The sequence below is a fragment of the Lynx rufus genome, unplaced genomic scaffold, assembly GCF_022079265.1.
Source record: "Lynx rufus isolate CCGP_SWC_20201006 ecotype Redwood Valley unplaced genomic scaffold, mLynRuf1.p SCAF_7, whole genome shotgun sequence".
In the NCBI taxonomy this organism is placed as follows: domain Eukaryota; kingdom Metazoa; phylum Chordata; class Mammalia; order Carnivora; family Felidae; genus Lynx; species Lynx rufus.
Window position 1 is genome coordinate 78,815,924 of NW_025814889.1, and position 13,744 is coordinate 78,829,667.

The following is a 13,744-nucleotide window of genomic DNA, read 5'->3' on the forward strand; positions in this document are numbered from 1 at the left end:
GTGACAGCCCCTGAGCCAAAGCCTCCAAGTTTCTGGGCAGCCCCACATCACCGTAGCCAGGAAAACACATTTATAACAGACCCAAAGCAAGAGGACCTAAGGGGAGAAGGAGCAGGACTGGAGGTAGATGGGGTGGGGAGGGGAGGGCTATATACAGAAGGTGGGAGAAGGGCTTGTCCTTGACTCTTGTCAAGTCAGGAGGTCTTGACTCTCTCCGTCTAGTAAGTATTCCTTGTTCCCTTGCCCTTGTTCTAGACATTTCCCCGCCCATCAGCTGCCGATGCGGTTCAGGAAAAAATGTATTTTCATAGTGTGAGTTTAGCACACACGGGCAGGTAAATCTACTGCCCTAAAGAACCCCCTCTTGATTCTGTGTACCAGAGAGAACCGTTGACAGGTCTGGAGTGATCCTGAAATGCTGGCACTTGGCTTTGGAATTCAGAATGGGAGATTTGGGGGTGCCTCTTTTTGATAATTACGACAGTGCATGTGTTAGCTGGGGGTTAAAAGAAGTTCTCTTTTCTTAAGTGTTAGCTGGGGGTTAAAAGAAGTTCTCTTTTCTTAAGTGCGTGAGAGCCAGAGGTAAGGGAGGTGGGGAACTTCCAGGGGTAGGGGGTGGGAGACTGGCTTTGTAGGGAATCTTCCAGGGGATAGTCCACAAAGCAGAACTTTAATGTGTCCACCCCCAAGGCCTAGCTCAGGGTCTGCACATAGCCAAGTGAAAGGTGACTCTTAAAGATACCCGAGGGGCGGCTCCCAGTGTGAAAACAGGAGGGAAACGTGTGGTCAATACAGGAAGGGGTTTAGGAATATCCTTGTCTTCAGCTGATCGGTGGACAACATCCAGGCTGGGGGCTAGCGCCCTGTCGCTGGGCTTGCAGCTTCTGGGGCAATGCTAACACTTGTGGCGGGAGGAGCCGCACCCAGCCCCCAGCTTCATGCCAGAACTCCTCCCGCTCACACAGCCCAGTAGCCCCTGGGGCTCGCAGGGGATGTAGAGTTCACCGGTGCCCACGACGCTGCAGCCCCCGCTGCTCTTGAGGACACTGGCGCCCCCTGGGCAGTATTCGGTCCTCAGCACGGGTGTGTTGACCACACACGGCTCGTAGAGGACCGCGCCTTTGGAGCTGCTCACGGCTGTGGGAACAGAGAGGGATGCTCAGGGTCCGGCACTGGGTGGCTGGAAGGGCATTGCCCTAGACCAGGCCACGCCCCCCACCTGCTGCCACTCACCAATAAGGACACCCCCGTGCCAGCCACCGACTTCCCACTCTAGCCATAAAAAGTGCTTAGCCTTCTGCCTCTTCCCCTTCTGCCCCCCCTTCTGCCTCTCCTTGTTTCCCAAACCCTTGGCCTCCGCTTCATGCTGTCAGTTTCTACTTGTCTGAGCCTGCTTCAGAACTCTTTCCTCCATAGAGGCATCTCCTTGTCATGATGGTTCCTGGCAGCGTCTGGGCCCCAAAGCACCGAGGCCCTGCTGCATATCAGCTCCTACTTCTGACTCCCGAAGACTTGGACGGTCCTGAAGTAGAGCTTCTCCGTCCGCCCAGGAGCTCCTGGCAGACAGAGCCCTTCCTTGGGGGTGGGGGAGGCACGCTGAAGTCTGGGCGGGACAGTGGTCTGTCCTTGTTGGGTTGATCAGCCCCTACAACCCCAGAGCCCCACGGGAGTGCTGGTCTACTCACAGATATTCACCGGCCCAATGCCTTCACACAGCCTGGAGTGGAAAGAAGAAGGCACAAGGTCACTGCATCACAGAGAACAAGGTCAATGAATGTGGGGCACCCTTCTCCTGCCCCCACTGTGGACAATGTTAAGGAGGAGGGCCTGTGGATTATGCACTGTCTCGGATGTTCCCTGACTAGCAGGACGCACAATCGTAGCCCCAGGGACCAGAGGGCAGGGGAACACGTCGTCCTCGGTGCTTCGCCTTGACTAACCTGTGCTCCTCTCCCTCCAGCAGCCGCCTGTAGGTGGCGATCTCGATGTCCAGGCCCAGCTTGGAGTTCATCACCTCCTGGTACTCCTTGAGCAGGCAGGCCATGTCCTGCTTGGCCTTCTGCAAGGCCTCCTCCAGCCCTGCCAGCTTGCACTTGGCGTCACTGAGGGCCGCCTCGCCCTGCTGCTCTGCCTGGGTCACCGCGGCCTCCAGCTTGCAGCGCTGGGGGAACGGGCACAGAAAGGCATTACTGGGGGCCTCTGGAGCCTGAGGTTGACTCTCAGAAGGACAGGGAGAACATGGCCATTGTGAGATAATAAAACATATGTATATTGGTCTCTGCCCCAGTTCCTGGTGCAAAACGCCTAAATCCTCGCAATTTCCCACGTGATAAGAGCATTAGGAACATCTTTTGTTCTAATACTTGGTCTTTGACCCTTGGTTCTGACACAGAATTCCCGAGTCCCTTGGAATTCCCGGATGAGAGCAATGTCTTTGGTTCTAATGAGGTGACTCTGGGTGGGTCCTGGATGGCTCCTAGATAGGGGGTTGGTCACCAGAAAGACCAAGCCATGATTAGAAGCTTAGAATTTCCAGCCCCACTCCCCCCTGCCTTCACTGGAGAAGGGAGAGGGGCTGGAAATGCAGTTAATAGTGGATCATGCTTACGAGAGGAGGCTTCCATAAAAGTCCCCGAAGTATGGGGTTCACGCAGCTTCCAGGTTGGTGTACATGAGGAGGTATAGGGAGCATCACGTGCCCAGAGAGGGGCACGGAAGCTCTGGATCCTTCCCGCCTCCCTCCCTTGCCCTGTGTGTCTCTTCCCTTTGGATGCTCGTCTGTATTCTTTATCATATCCTTTTATACCAACTGCTAAACATAAGCAAGCTGTTTTCTTGAGTTCTGTGAGCCACTCTAGCAAGTGAATGGAACCTGAAGAGGGGGTCCTGGGAACCTCCGAGTTACAGCTGATGGATCAGAAGCACAGGGGACAACCTGGACCCACGATCGGCATCTGAAACAAGGGCAGCTGTGTGGGACTGAGCCCTAACCCTGTGGGATCTGACCCTCTCTCCAGGTAGGTAGTGTCAGAGTTGAATGGAACTGTTGGGCACTAGCTGGGGTGGCTGCACCGGCTGTGAGAGCAACTTCATGCGTGTGGGAGTAATGTGACAGTAAAAGGGACACACAGGAGGAGGAGGGAGGTTTCCTTCTCAGTCATGGTGATGTGCCAGATTCATAGCTGCTGTGCGTTTCGTCTTAGGATTGTGACAGCTGAACTCCAGAGAACTGAGGCCAGTTCCATCTATAACACCTCAAGGAGATCCGAGCAAATTCTCAGAGGCTAATAGATTTGGAGTGTCTGGCTGGTCTTCACCAGCCTAGGAGAATGGAGTGGGGCCACGTGTATGGACTCCTGGGAGTCATGAATTGTAGGATCCTAGGACTGGAGCCTTTGGGTAGGGAGGGGCCATGGCGAGCATCTTTTCTAAGCCCCCATCTAGTGAAGCACCCTTGCTATTTCATCTGTGACCGAAGGCTGCCTAGCCTATGCTGGGATCTCGCTGTTCCTGCTGTCGGTCAGCTTTCGTGGAAAGGGCTTGTTCCCTCTTAAGCGAGGGCAGCACAAGTTCATGGCCTCTTTGAGATGCTCCCAGGGAGAGCGGACCCACCCCCCCCCCCACCCCCGCACCGACCAGCCGGCAGGGCAGCCTCTAACGGGGTTCTCGAAACAAGATCTTTCTGGCCTCACCTGGGCTTTCACGGTCTCAGTTTCTTGCTGAAGCCGCTGGATCAGCTTGTTCATTTCCAGGATCTCGTTCTTACGGTTGCGGAGATTGTCACAGTGGGTCCCCGCTGTCAGCCGCAGCTCCTCATACTGCCGGGACCGGGGAGGTCAGAACGCCACAACGCCCACCCTGTAGCGCCTCACAGCCCCCCTTCTCACTGTCCTGAGTCTCTCCAGTGGTTTCCTAGCTCAGGGCTCTCTGGATTCTTATGCTTGCTCTCTCCCCCATTCCTTTTTCCATTTCTGGCCCTTTTCTGGGCTTCGCCTTATTTCCTTCCCCAGCCCTGAACCTTCAGCCTTATTAAATGCTTCTCCAAGCTCTCCTTTTCTCTCTTTAGCTGTTCTGTGGCTCATCTTCCCCCCGCCCCGGGGGTCTGCTGAGGGCTCCTTCCCCATTAGATTTCCCTCTGGACCTGAGAAGGGGTTTCTGTGCTCAGCCTGGGATGCCTAACACATCTGGGAGTGAGGACAGACCACCAGGGTGAGTACCTTTGTCTATTCTCCTTCAAAACAATTGAAGACGAAATGCAATATTACCTCCTACTTTGGCTTAACGTTTTTTTTTAAACCTACGCAACTCGGAATTCAATTTCTGAATAATGTCTTATCAACTACATCTATAGATTAAAAAAGCAGCCAACTTTAGATTTTCTGCACATAATGGATGGGAGCATTTTGCGTAGAGAAGGCAAAACAAGTGATAAGCACATATCACTCTCTTTTGGCTCTTTTGTTGTTTGGCTGTTGTGACAAAGCCCGCAGCTGTCTAAAAAATATCCACTCCCCTCTTCTTCAAGCAGAACTCTCCTTTTGTTTGGGGTGGCAGTGAGCCCAGATAAGAGAATATTTCTTGGCCCTTTCATAATGAATTCTATGGGTAATACTTCCAGGAAAGCTGTTTAAAGTGGGAGATGACTCATTCAGCATGCTTCTTTTGCCCTGTGTGCTTTTTCCTCCTTGGAATGAACATGTGAAGTTAGCACTACGGCAGCCTTCTTGGGACATGAGGCAACCGTGAGGATTAAAGCCATGTTAAGGGTGGCAGCATAAAAAGCTAGAAGGAGCTTGTGCCCCTGATGGCAACATAGAGCCCCCGTGTCACCTGTGGATGGTCTATTTCTGTAACCTCTTTGAGGACAGGGATGGTGTGACTCTTAGCATCATCCTGGTGCCACATGCCTCAGTAACGCCATGGCACACGTCACCATCTAACGTACATCCACTGTACTTATTCACCTCATTTCTTGTCTGCACCTGCCACCCCGCCCCTGCCTCTGGGATGAATGTGACATGAAGGCAGGGATTGCTGTCTATTCTGTTTTCTGCTAGAATCCAGCATCTAGAACAGTGCGTGGCAATGAAGTTACTGGATGAATAAATGAGTGAATGAGTGCGTGGTGCCTTTCTCAGGCAGGGCAGGTGAGACAGACATGAAAATATTTGTGAAGTCAAGTTGCCCTTGGGGGCATCCCCTTCCCTCCCAGCCAGTCCCTAATTCCCTAAGTCTGGGGCCGCCTTAATGATGGCTCCTGCCCTGACATTAGTGCCCACAGCCCCTCTTTGCAGTCATTGCCAATTAGCGTTTCTTGAATGCTGCTTAGAGGAACATTGCAGTAGGTCCGTGGGTGGGTAAAGCTTGGGTGCGCTGACACCCTGATGACAGGCCTGGGCTGTCTGTGGGGTCCCCTCCCACACGCTCTGCAGGGCCCTGGCCTGGGGCCTGGCAGGAACAACAGGAACTGGGTTTATGGGGTTCCCTCTGCCTTCATTATCTCCTCACTCACTTCCTGGGGGAGAGGGGGTCTGGGGTCCCCCAGCCCCACCCCCCGGCCTCGCCCTGCCCGGGCCTCACCCGGCTCTGGTACCAGGCCTCAGCTTCGGCTTTGCTGCGGCTGGCAATGTCGTCATACTGGGCCTTGATCTCGGCCACGATGCCATCCACATCCAGCTCCCGGCTGTTGTCCATCTTCACGGTGACGGAGGTCTCTGAGATCTGAGACTGCAGCAGGTAGATCTCCTGGGGGTGGGGGCCCCAGATGGGAGTGTGTGAGCGTTTTGAGGATAAAGGTGGGGGCGGGGGAGAGGTGGAAGCAACTCTGATTCTCCCATAGCAGATTTGCATAGCCCTTTGAAAGGCTGTCCCGAGCCTTCTATCACTGACCTGTTCCTTGTCCCCCTTCTAGTTACGTAGACCCAAGAGCCAAGGTCTGGGCCCTGTGTCTTCTGGGGGTCTCACAAGCTGTCTGCTTGATTCCTCCCCATCTTACTTTGGAGTCAGCTTGCCTGGGGCCGTCCCTACTGGAGCTCCCCTACTCTGTCCTGCCCACGGAAGTGGCCCTGACTGAGCACCTGCGGGCAGCGGGGCTGTGGGTACCTCCTCATACAGGCCTTTCAGGAAGTCGATCTCCTGGAGCAGAGCCTCCACGTTGGTCTCCAGATCAGCCTTTATCAGGAAGGCTGTGTCCACGTCCTGCGGCCAGAGCAGTGACAGCCATAACCTGGGGCCGGGGGAACATGCGAAGGCCACCCCCTCCACCGACTGGGCCACCTCCCAGGCAAGCTGGTGGCATTGTGGCATCCATGTGTAGGCCCACGTGGAAGTGAAAAGGTGACAGAGCCAAGGATAGGGGGAGGGGCCCCAGTCCCAGGACCCCAGGCCTGGGCGCGGCACCCTGAGGGTGAAGGATTTGAGGGAGTGCATTTTGAAGGAGCCCTGAATGCAGCTTCTCAAAGCCCACCGTGCAGGGCATGGGCCATAAAGTACCTAGGCATCTGTCTGAAAAACCACTGCTATTGTTTTTATCTTCTGTGGTTAGAGGCAGAGTTCTTGTTTTGCTTTTGATTTGGCATTCGCCATATCTCCAGCTTCTTGGGCAGGTGTAGACACAACCCTTAACCGGGTTGGACCCCCATGAGTTGGGAGGTGGAGGCCAGGTCAATCGCTGCCCTTCTGTAAGAAGTGGGTGGGGGCTGGCTTCCTCTTTCCCAGGGTCAATGGGGATGGCCCCCGGGGGCTGAGGGATGAGAGACCCTGTTGGGGGTGGGCGGGCGGGCTGCACGCATGTTTGAACACGGCCTGGGGCCGAGTGTGGCAAGGCCGGCTGGGCCAGCTCTGGGGGCCTTCTCTGTCCCTGTGCCGCCCTCCCTCACCTTCTTCAAGGCGACAAACTCGTTCTCAGCACAAGGCCGCAAGGAGAGCTCCTCTTCGTACCTGGCGGGTGAGCAGGAAGAAATGTTTTAGTCTGTCTTGGGGCCGTTCGGAAGCCTCCTGGGCATCCAGCCTGAGGGAGGGGGCCTTTGGGACAGATCTGCCTCTCACTGGCTTAATCCCCTAAGGAACCGCCAGGTCCAGTCCCTGTCACTGGACACCTCTGGCTCTTCCAGCCACTCAGGACAGATGGTTGTCATCATAGCCTCTTTTTAGCCACTTTGCATGTTTACTTCCTTCCCTGCTCCCCAGTAGCCTGTTCCTATGATCAGTCATCTTCTGGGAAGTCCTTCTTAAGGCTACCTGCATTCTATCTTGCTGCTAAGGAAGCCCACTTCGTCCCAGAGTTGTTTCCTCTGGGAAGGTGGTGCAGAGTGGGCTGTCTGCTGCTGGTTCTGCTGTCCTCTCTGAGTTGTTCTGAGGGTTGGCTACAGTCACTGAAATCGCAGCCGACCCGGGGCCCCTCCCCTCCAGGAGAGTTCGGAGCCTTGCCTCTACCTGCAGCTCATTTGCAGAGGTAGCAATGACCCACTTACCAGAGCTGGAGAGACAGCCTGACCTTTTCCTCTAGGCTCCCAGGGAGCTCCTCGCCCACTCAGTGCCCCCCTGGGCAGTGGAATCAGGGTTAGGTTCAGTCTGGTTGGAATGACTCAGTCTGATGAGCGACACTGATCCATTAAAAGCTTCACGTTGCTTCCTGACGCCCGTCCTTCCTTTTGGTGGCAGAGCTTGGCCTTAGCACGGCCACCAGAAGCTGGAGCCTGCTGCCTGGGTGTGAGCCCCAGCTCAGTCAGGTGCTAGTCATGTGATTTGGGGTAAGGGACTTGGCCTCTTGGTGCCTCGCAGTCATCATGTACAGCAAGAGAGGAACACTTGTGCGGCTTCATAGAGCTGCTGTGAGTTAACACCATTTAACTCCTCCTATGCTTCCCCACCTTCCCAATCCAAAGTCTTCATCCTGTGATGCAAACCATGTCTCCTGACCATCTTGTGTCTTACCCACCGAGAAAGGCACTGCTCCTGCTGAGAGGGCTGGCCTTGCCATGTCCCACCTGTCACAGTCTGCTTGAGTTGTCCTGTGTCACTTGGCACACTCTGGCCCTCCTGTCACCTGCTCCTGTCCCTTCCCCTTCCCTAGGGTCTACTTTGGACTCCCCTTTTGGAAGACCCAACTGGAATGAAACTTCATCAAGGCCCCAAGCAAATGGCACCTTCTCTGGGAAGCTTCCCTGGGCCCTGCCTGCTCTCTCACTCTCTGGGTATTCCTCTCTCTTTCTGCCCTGTACCCTGTTGTTGCTGTGGGTGGGGGTACATGGGGGTCTGTGCCGGACTGGGGTATCGTGAGGGAAGGAGCCAGCTCAGCACAGTGTCTGGCACCAAGTAAGCATATGACTGACATTTGTAGCACAAGTGTCCCCCATGTGGCTCCGTTCCACTGATCCACATCCCTTAGGAACCATTGCTCTGAGCGTATTTTCACCGCCTCTTGTCTATGGAAATGTGTCTCTCTCAAACCCCCCTCCCCAACATGTGGTCCCATGGGACCCTAGACCTGGATAGACCCACCTAGGGCCCGTGAGGCAGTTTATCTGGGCCTCAAGCCTCTTGCGGGCATTGGACCTAGTAGCCTGCAAACCCTTAATTAACATCTGCTTCTCAGCTGCCTTCTCCTGTGAGTCAGGCCAGGAGCTGCCCTCAGGGAGGGCGAGTGTAGCAGGTCTCCATAACCTTGACCACAAGAACTGGGGACGTGGAGCCCCGATGGGTGGTGGCTTCCAGCTGTGGGCAGGAAGTCCGGGAGCTGAGCGTCAGGGAGCGAGAGGAACTGTGGGCTGCGTTAGCTTGGATGTGGTCCGAAGAGATGCCGAGAGGGGCCTATCAGGGGGAAGGGACAGCGGGAGGAAAAGTTTGGAGGGAAGAGGGTTTGGGGGCCTGTTCAGGGAATAAGAAGTAGTTCCGGATCTGAATGGGGACCGATGGAAGATAAGGCAGGACGAGTGGTAGAACAGAGCCCTGAAACGCGGGAAGAAGGCAGGAGAAAGAGCTTGTATCACATAGACGTGAGGAGGGCCTAACTGAGGGAAGGTGGCGGGAAGGGTGGTGAAGGCAAACACCATTTCAGAGCTTCTGCCGTGTCTAAATGCCCTGCCTGTCTTATCCACTGCACTGTTCCTCCACCTAATCAACTAAGCTTTAGGCTTCTCATCTTGTAGATGGGGAAACTGAGGCCCAGGTGGTTTATGTAGCTGGCTCCAGGTCCCCTGGCAGGGCGAAAGTGGGCCATACTCACTTTTTCTTGTAGCTTTCCAGCGCGTCCTGCAGGCTGCCGAGCTCTGACTCTAGCCTGGCCCGGTCCCCCGCCACAAAGTCCAGCTGCCTCCGCAGGGCGCTGATGTAGTTCTCGAAGATGGGCTCTATGTTGCTCTGGCAGCACCTCTGTTGCTGCATGAAGTTCCACTTGGTCTCCAGCAGCTTGTTCTTCTGCTCCAGGAATCGCACCTGTCGCCAAGAACGGGCTGTCACTGGAGAGCAGGGAGCCTGGGGACCACGGCCGGGAGAGAGGAAGCGGTGGTGGCGGGGTGGACGGGCGGTGGGATCAGCGTGTGCTCTTACTCCCAACACACTGCTGCCAGTGTGCTAACATTTTCAGATGAGGCTCTCCGCGTAGACTGGCACCACAGCATATCTCCATCTCTCCCCTGCCTCGGGGAGCTTATGGGACCCCCCCCCCCACCTTCCACCCAGGGGTTGCATATTGTCATGGGAGGGCTACTGTCCCAAGAGGCCTGGGACAGGTCCCCCTTCCAGCCCTGCCTGCCTATCTCCCACTAGCCTGGTAACCTTGGCCGAGACATCCTGGCCCTAAGCTTCCTGCTTGGTATTGTATATGGGAAGCACTTCAGAAATCTTCCTACTAATGTCAGCTGGTGACATTATGCTTCGGAGTTCAGGCTTTCTTTGGTCACAGCCCAGGGGCACTCAGGGAGGTCAGATTAAAGGCTTCGTTCTAGGGCTCTAAGCTCTTTTCCCCGACTCTGCCGCACCCTGTGTGGCTGCATCCAAAAAGTATCCTTGTCACAGCAACGGGGAGATCTGCTGGCCCAGCTTCTCCCTTTCGGTGGCTTGGAAACCAAGATTAATTAGTAGGAGCTGGGTGAGCTGATCACTGCCACCCCATTAGCCATTGGCAGAGGGAACACAGCATCCAATCCTCAAAAGAAACCTGCAGAGGAAGAAATGTTGCCTTACTTCTGGTCACCGGACCTACAGAAGGTAGAGTGATGTTGCCGAAGCTCAGAGCCCAGAACCTCAGGAGCTTTAAAGATAAAACTGTAAGTGTGACAGTTCCCATTTACTGAAATAAGTTTCTTTTTGGAGCACTTTTATGTGTATTACCACCTTTGATTCTCCACCATCACGGCCCCCTTCCCTGCTGGGCAGCAAGGGCCCTGAGGCTGGGAAGTGAGAGGTTTGCACGGGGCCTCGGGGTCAGGCGGGAGTAGGGCCGACACCAGGGCCCTGGCCTCCCGACTGCTGACCCAGGATTCTTTGCCCTACACGTTGGGGTCAGCAGAAACGCTGGCTCAGCCCCTGGCATGTATCTTCATCCCGAGAGCCTCCCTGGGGTATGCGGACAGGTACGGAGGCAGCTGCATGAACTTCCACTTGGTCAGTTCAGTGCCTTTCAAAGGCAGCACACCATTATTCCCTGTAGTCTTCTAGAGCTGTGGCTTTGAGGACGAAAGAGACAAGGCTTTGGTGACAGCTAGCTCCCTGTGTTCCCAGCTCTGACTTCTCCGTCTTCTCCTCACCCTGGGCCTTTGCTGGTGGTAAATCCAGGCCCAAGGGTCTCGTGCCAGCTCAGGCACTCAGAGGACAGCTCTCTTGTATTTTTCATAAATTTTATGTTTATTTATTTTTAAGAGAGACTGTGAGAGAGAGAGAGAGAGAGACACAGAGTGTGAGCAGGGGAGGGACAGAGAGTGAGACACAGAATCCAAAGCAGGCTCCAGGCTCAGAGCTGTCAGCACAGAGCCCAGGATGGGGCTTGAACCCATGAACTGGGAGATCATGCCCTGAGCCGAAGCCAGATGGTTAACCGACTGGGCCACCCACGTGCCCCAGAAGGTGGCTCTATTGTTAAAGCCTCATCTACCTCCTTGGTTTTTCTTTTCAGTATCTGTCATTGTTTGGAAGTTCCTCTTGTAGTCTGACCTCAGGCAGCCTTGGTGATGTTACCAGATAATATTCAGAGAGAGAAATGACGTCGTGAAAAAAGAACGAGCGAGCAGGCAGAGATGTCTAGTGCTGAGCCTGATGTAAGCAGCTTTCAATGATTAGCGGTCATACAGTTCAGGAGAGCCAATCAATCAACTGTGGCTTCTCCATCACCGGTCTGTCCCTGCCTGCCTGGACCCGACACAAGGTGCTCTCTGCATCCCACAGCCCCAGAGTGTGGGGCCTGCCTATTACCTTGTTGATGAAGGATGCAAAGCGGCTATTCAGGCACTTGATCTGCTCCTTCTCATCCCTCTTCACCCTCTGCACGGCTGGGTCGATCTCCAGCTCGAGCGGGACCAGCAGGCTCTCGTTGATGGTGACGGGGGCGATGCAGGCTGAGGGCCCACAGGCGGCCCCTGTGCGGTAGCCGAAGCCAGGCAGGCCACACCTGGAGGCGACCCGGGGCCTCCCGAAGCCCACGTTGCACAGACTCCGGGAGCCCAGGCAGCCCAGGGCACGGAGGCCCCCCCCACCCCCGGGCCGGCACGGCCCCTGGCTCACTGCGTAGTGGGTGACCATCCGGGGAAGGACAGCTGAGCACGAGCTGAAGCTCCGGCTGCCACACCTGGAGCCCTGCTGGAAGGAGCGGCACGACATGGCGGGACAGGGGCAGAGAGGTGGCTGGCCCGGAGAGCGGGTGGTGCGAGTTACCAAGTCAGCCCAGCTTCTGCCCTTTTATTTGGTGGGAGATGGAGGGCTGGGCAGGGTCAAAGCCCAAACCACCATTAACAGGTTTATAAGCTTGGGCTGTTGGCAGCAGCTAAGTACCAAGGTGGATAATTAGGGTAGCAGAGAGCAAAGGGAGGGAGCCAGTGGCCAGTGCTGGTGTCCCCTTTCCTCGTTTATGGGGGTGATGAAAGGGGCCAGCCAGCCAGACGGTGGGCATATTGGGTGGCTCAGCCTCAAGGAAAGGGAGAGTTGGGACTTTACGTAACTTCATGGTATATGTGGGGGATGAATTATACCCTCCGGTTGCCCCAGGACTAGAGGCCAAATTAACTATGCTTGGGGATGCTCTATTTCCCCAAGGCTGCTTTTCTGCCTCTCTGCTGATGTGCAAGGCTCATCATGGGCTCCTAGGTGATCCTAGAGGCTTTCTGGGAGGGAGGATTTGGGGTGGGAGAAGCCTCCACAAACAGGCTCAGGCCAGGCGGGTACTGGTTCCGACTCAGTGCCACGAGGGCTCCTGACATTGACTCTTGTCTTTGGGCTCATTTAGTTAAAAAAAAAAAAAAAAGCCTACAGGGGACTCCAGAGGAGATGCTTTGTGCTTGAGGAGGGGAGAGGAAGGGATCTCTCCCCAAGAATCTCTGGGCCCTCAAGGACGCATTGTGGTCAACCATCAGATCAATACTATTGTGTCACTACTCTTTTGCCTTTTCTCCTCACCCCGTCCCTGGCCTCCCTGAGGTAGACGGAGTCTGCTCTGGCCTGAGGACATTTCTGGGGACATTTGTTGCCCTCAGGAATTGTTCAGGTGTATGCGGGATACAGGCTTTCTCCCCAGCACCCAGGTCACAGCTCTTTGGAGATGTTTGAAATGCCCCCCGATTCTCTTCCTTCCTCCCTTTCTGTCAGTTCCATCAGTGAGACCTCTGCTGGGGCCAGCTGTCTTTCCCTCCCTCACTGGCTGTTCTCCAGGTCAAAATCAAGCCAATAATAATAATAGCAACTTATTGGGTGCTTCCTGTGTGCTGGGACCACCATAAGCCTTACATCCATTATCTCATTTAATTGTATGATGATGTCGTGAAGCAGTTTCTGCCTTACTGATGACGAAAGTAAGGAGCCGAGTGATTAAAGGACTTAATTAAAGTACCCCAAACCACACAGCTTATCTGTGGTAGGCTGGGATTCGATCCTATTGTTTCTGACATCACCATGCTCTGCTGCTCTGATGGAGAGAAGCCTGGTTAAGAATGGGGGTCTCCTGGGGCACCTGGGTGGCTCAGTCAATTAAGTGTCCCACTCTTGATTTCGGTTCAGGTCATGATCTCAGTTTGTGAGTTCAAGCCCCTCATGGGGGCTCTGTGTTGACAGCACGGAGTCTGCTTGGGATTTTCTCTCTCCTTCTCTCTGTGTCTCTTCCCCACATGTGCTCTCTCTCTCACAATAAATAAACATTTAAAAAAAGAATGGAGGCTCCTGCCAATATGCTTATGACTTCTTGGTTCCACCTGTAAATTAGGAGATTGGGACCCCACAGTTTTGGTTTAACTGTGACATTTCACACAGTTCCTTTTTTCATAGTCTTAACTTTGGGTCCTAGAGTGCTGGGGAGGGCAAGCAGGGCTTGGGGATGTCAGGGGTATAACAAGGGGCTGTGGGCAATGGTGGGAGGCAGAGGTGGGGTGGAGTGGGTCTTGTTGCATGATGTCAGAAAAAGGGGATTCCCATTCCACCCTCGGGTAAGAGTCCCAGAGGTGGGCCCAGGAGACAGTGCTGGAGACACCAAGAAGCCAGGCTGGAGAGCCTTCCCCCTCCACCCCTAGGTAGACCAGAGTATGTTGCCATGATGCATTGGGTT

General features: G+C 54.9%; 1 protein-coding gene across 1 annotated transcript; it reads right to left on the reverse strand.

Annotated features, from left to right (window-relative positions):
• On the reverse strand, positions 1-11,814 carry KRT82 (keratin 82). Its single transcript, XM_047066984.1, has 9 exons — positions 11,410-11,814; positions 9,227-9,435; positions 6,879-6,939; positions 6,103-6,198; positions 5,581-5,745; positions 3,693-3,818; positions 1,941-2,161; positions 1,686-1,717; positions 1-1,137 (listed from the first exon to the last, which is right to left on the reverse strand). The coding sequence occupies exons 1-9, from the start codon at positions 11,812-11,814 to the stop codon at positions 896-898; spliced, it is 1,557 nt and encodes a 518-aa protein (XP_046922940.1). The 3' UTR covers positions 1-895.
• Positions 11,815-13,744: the final 1,930 nt, after the last annotated feature.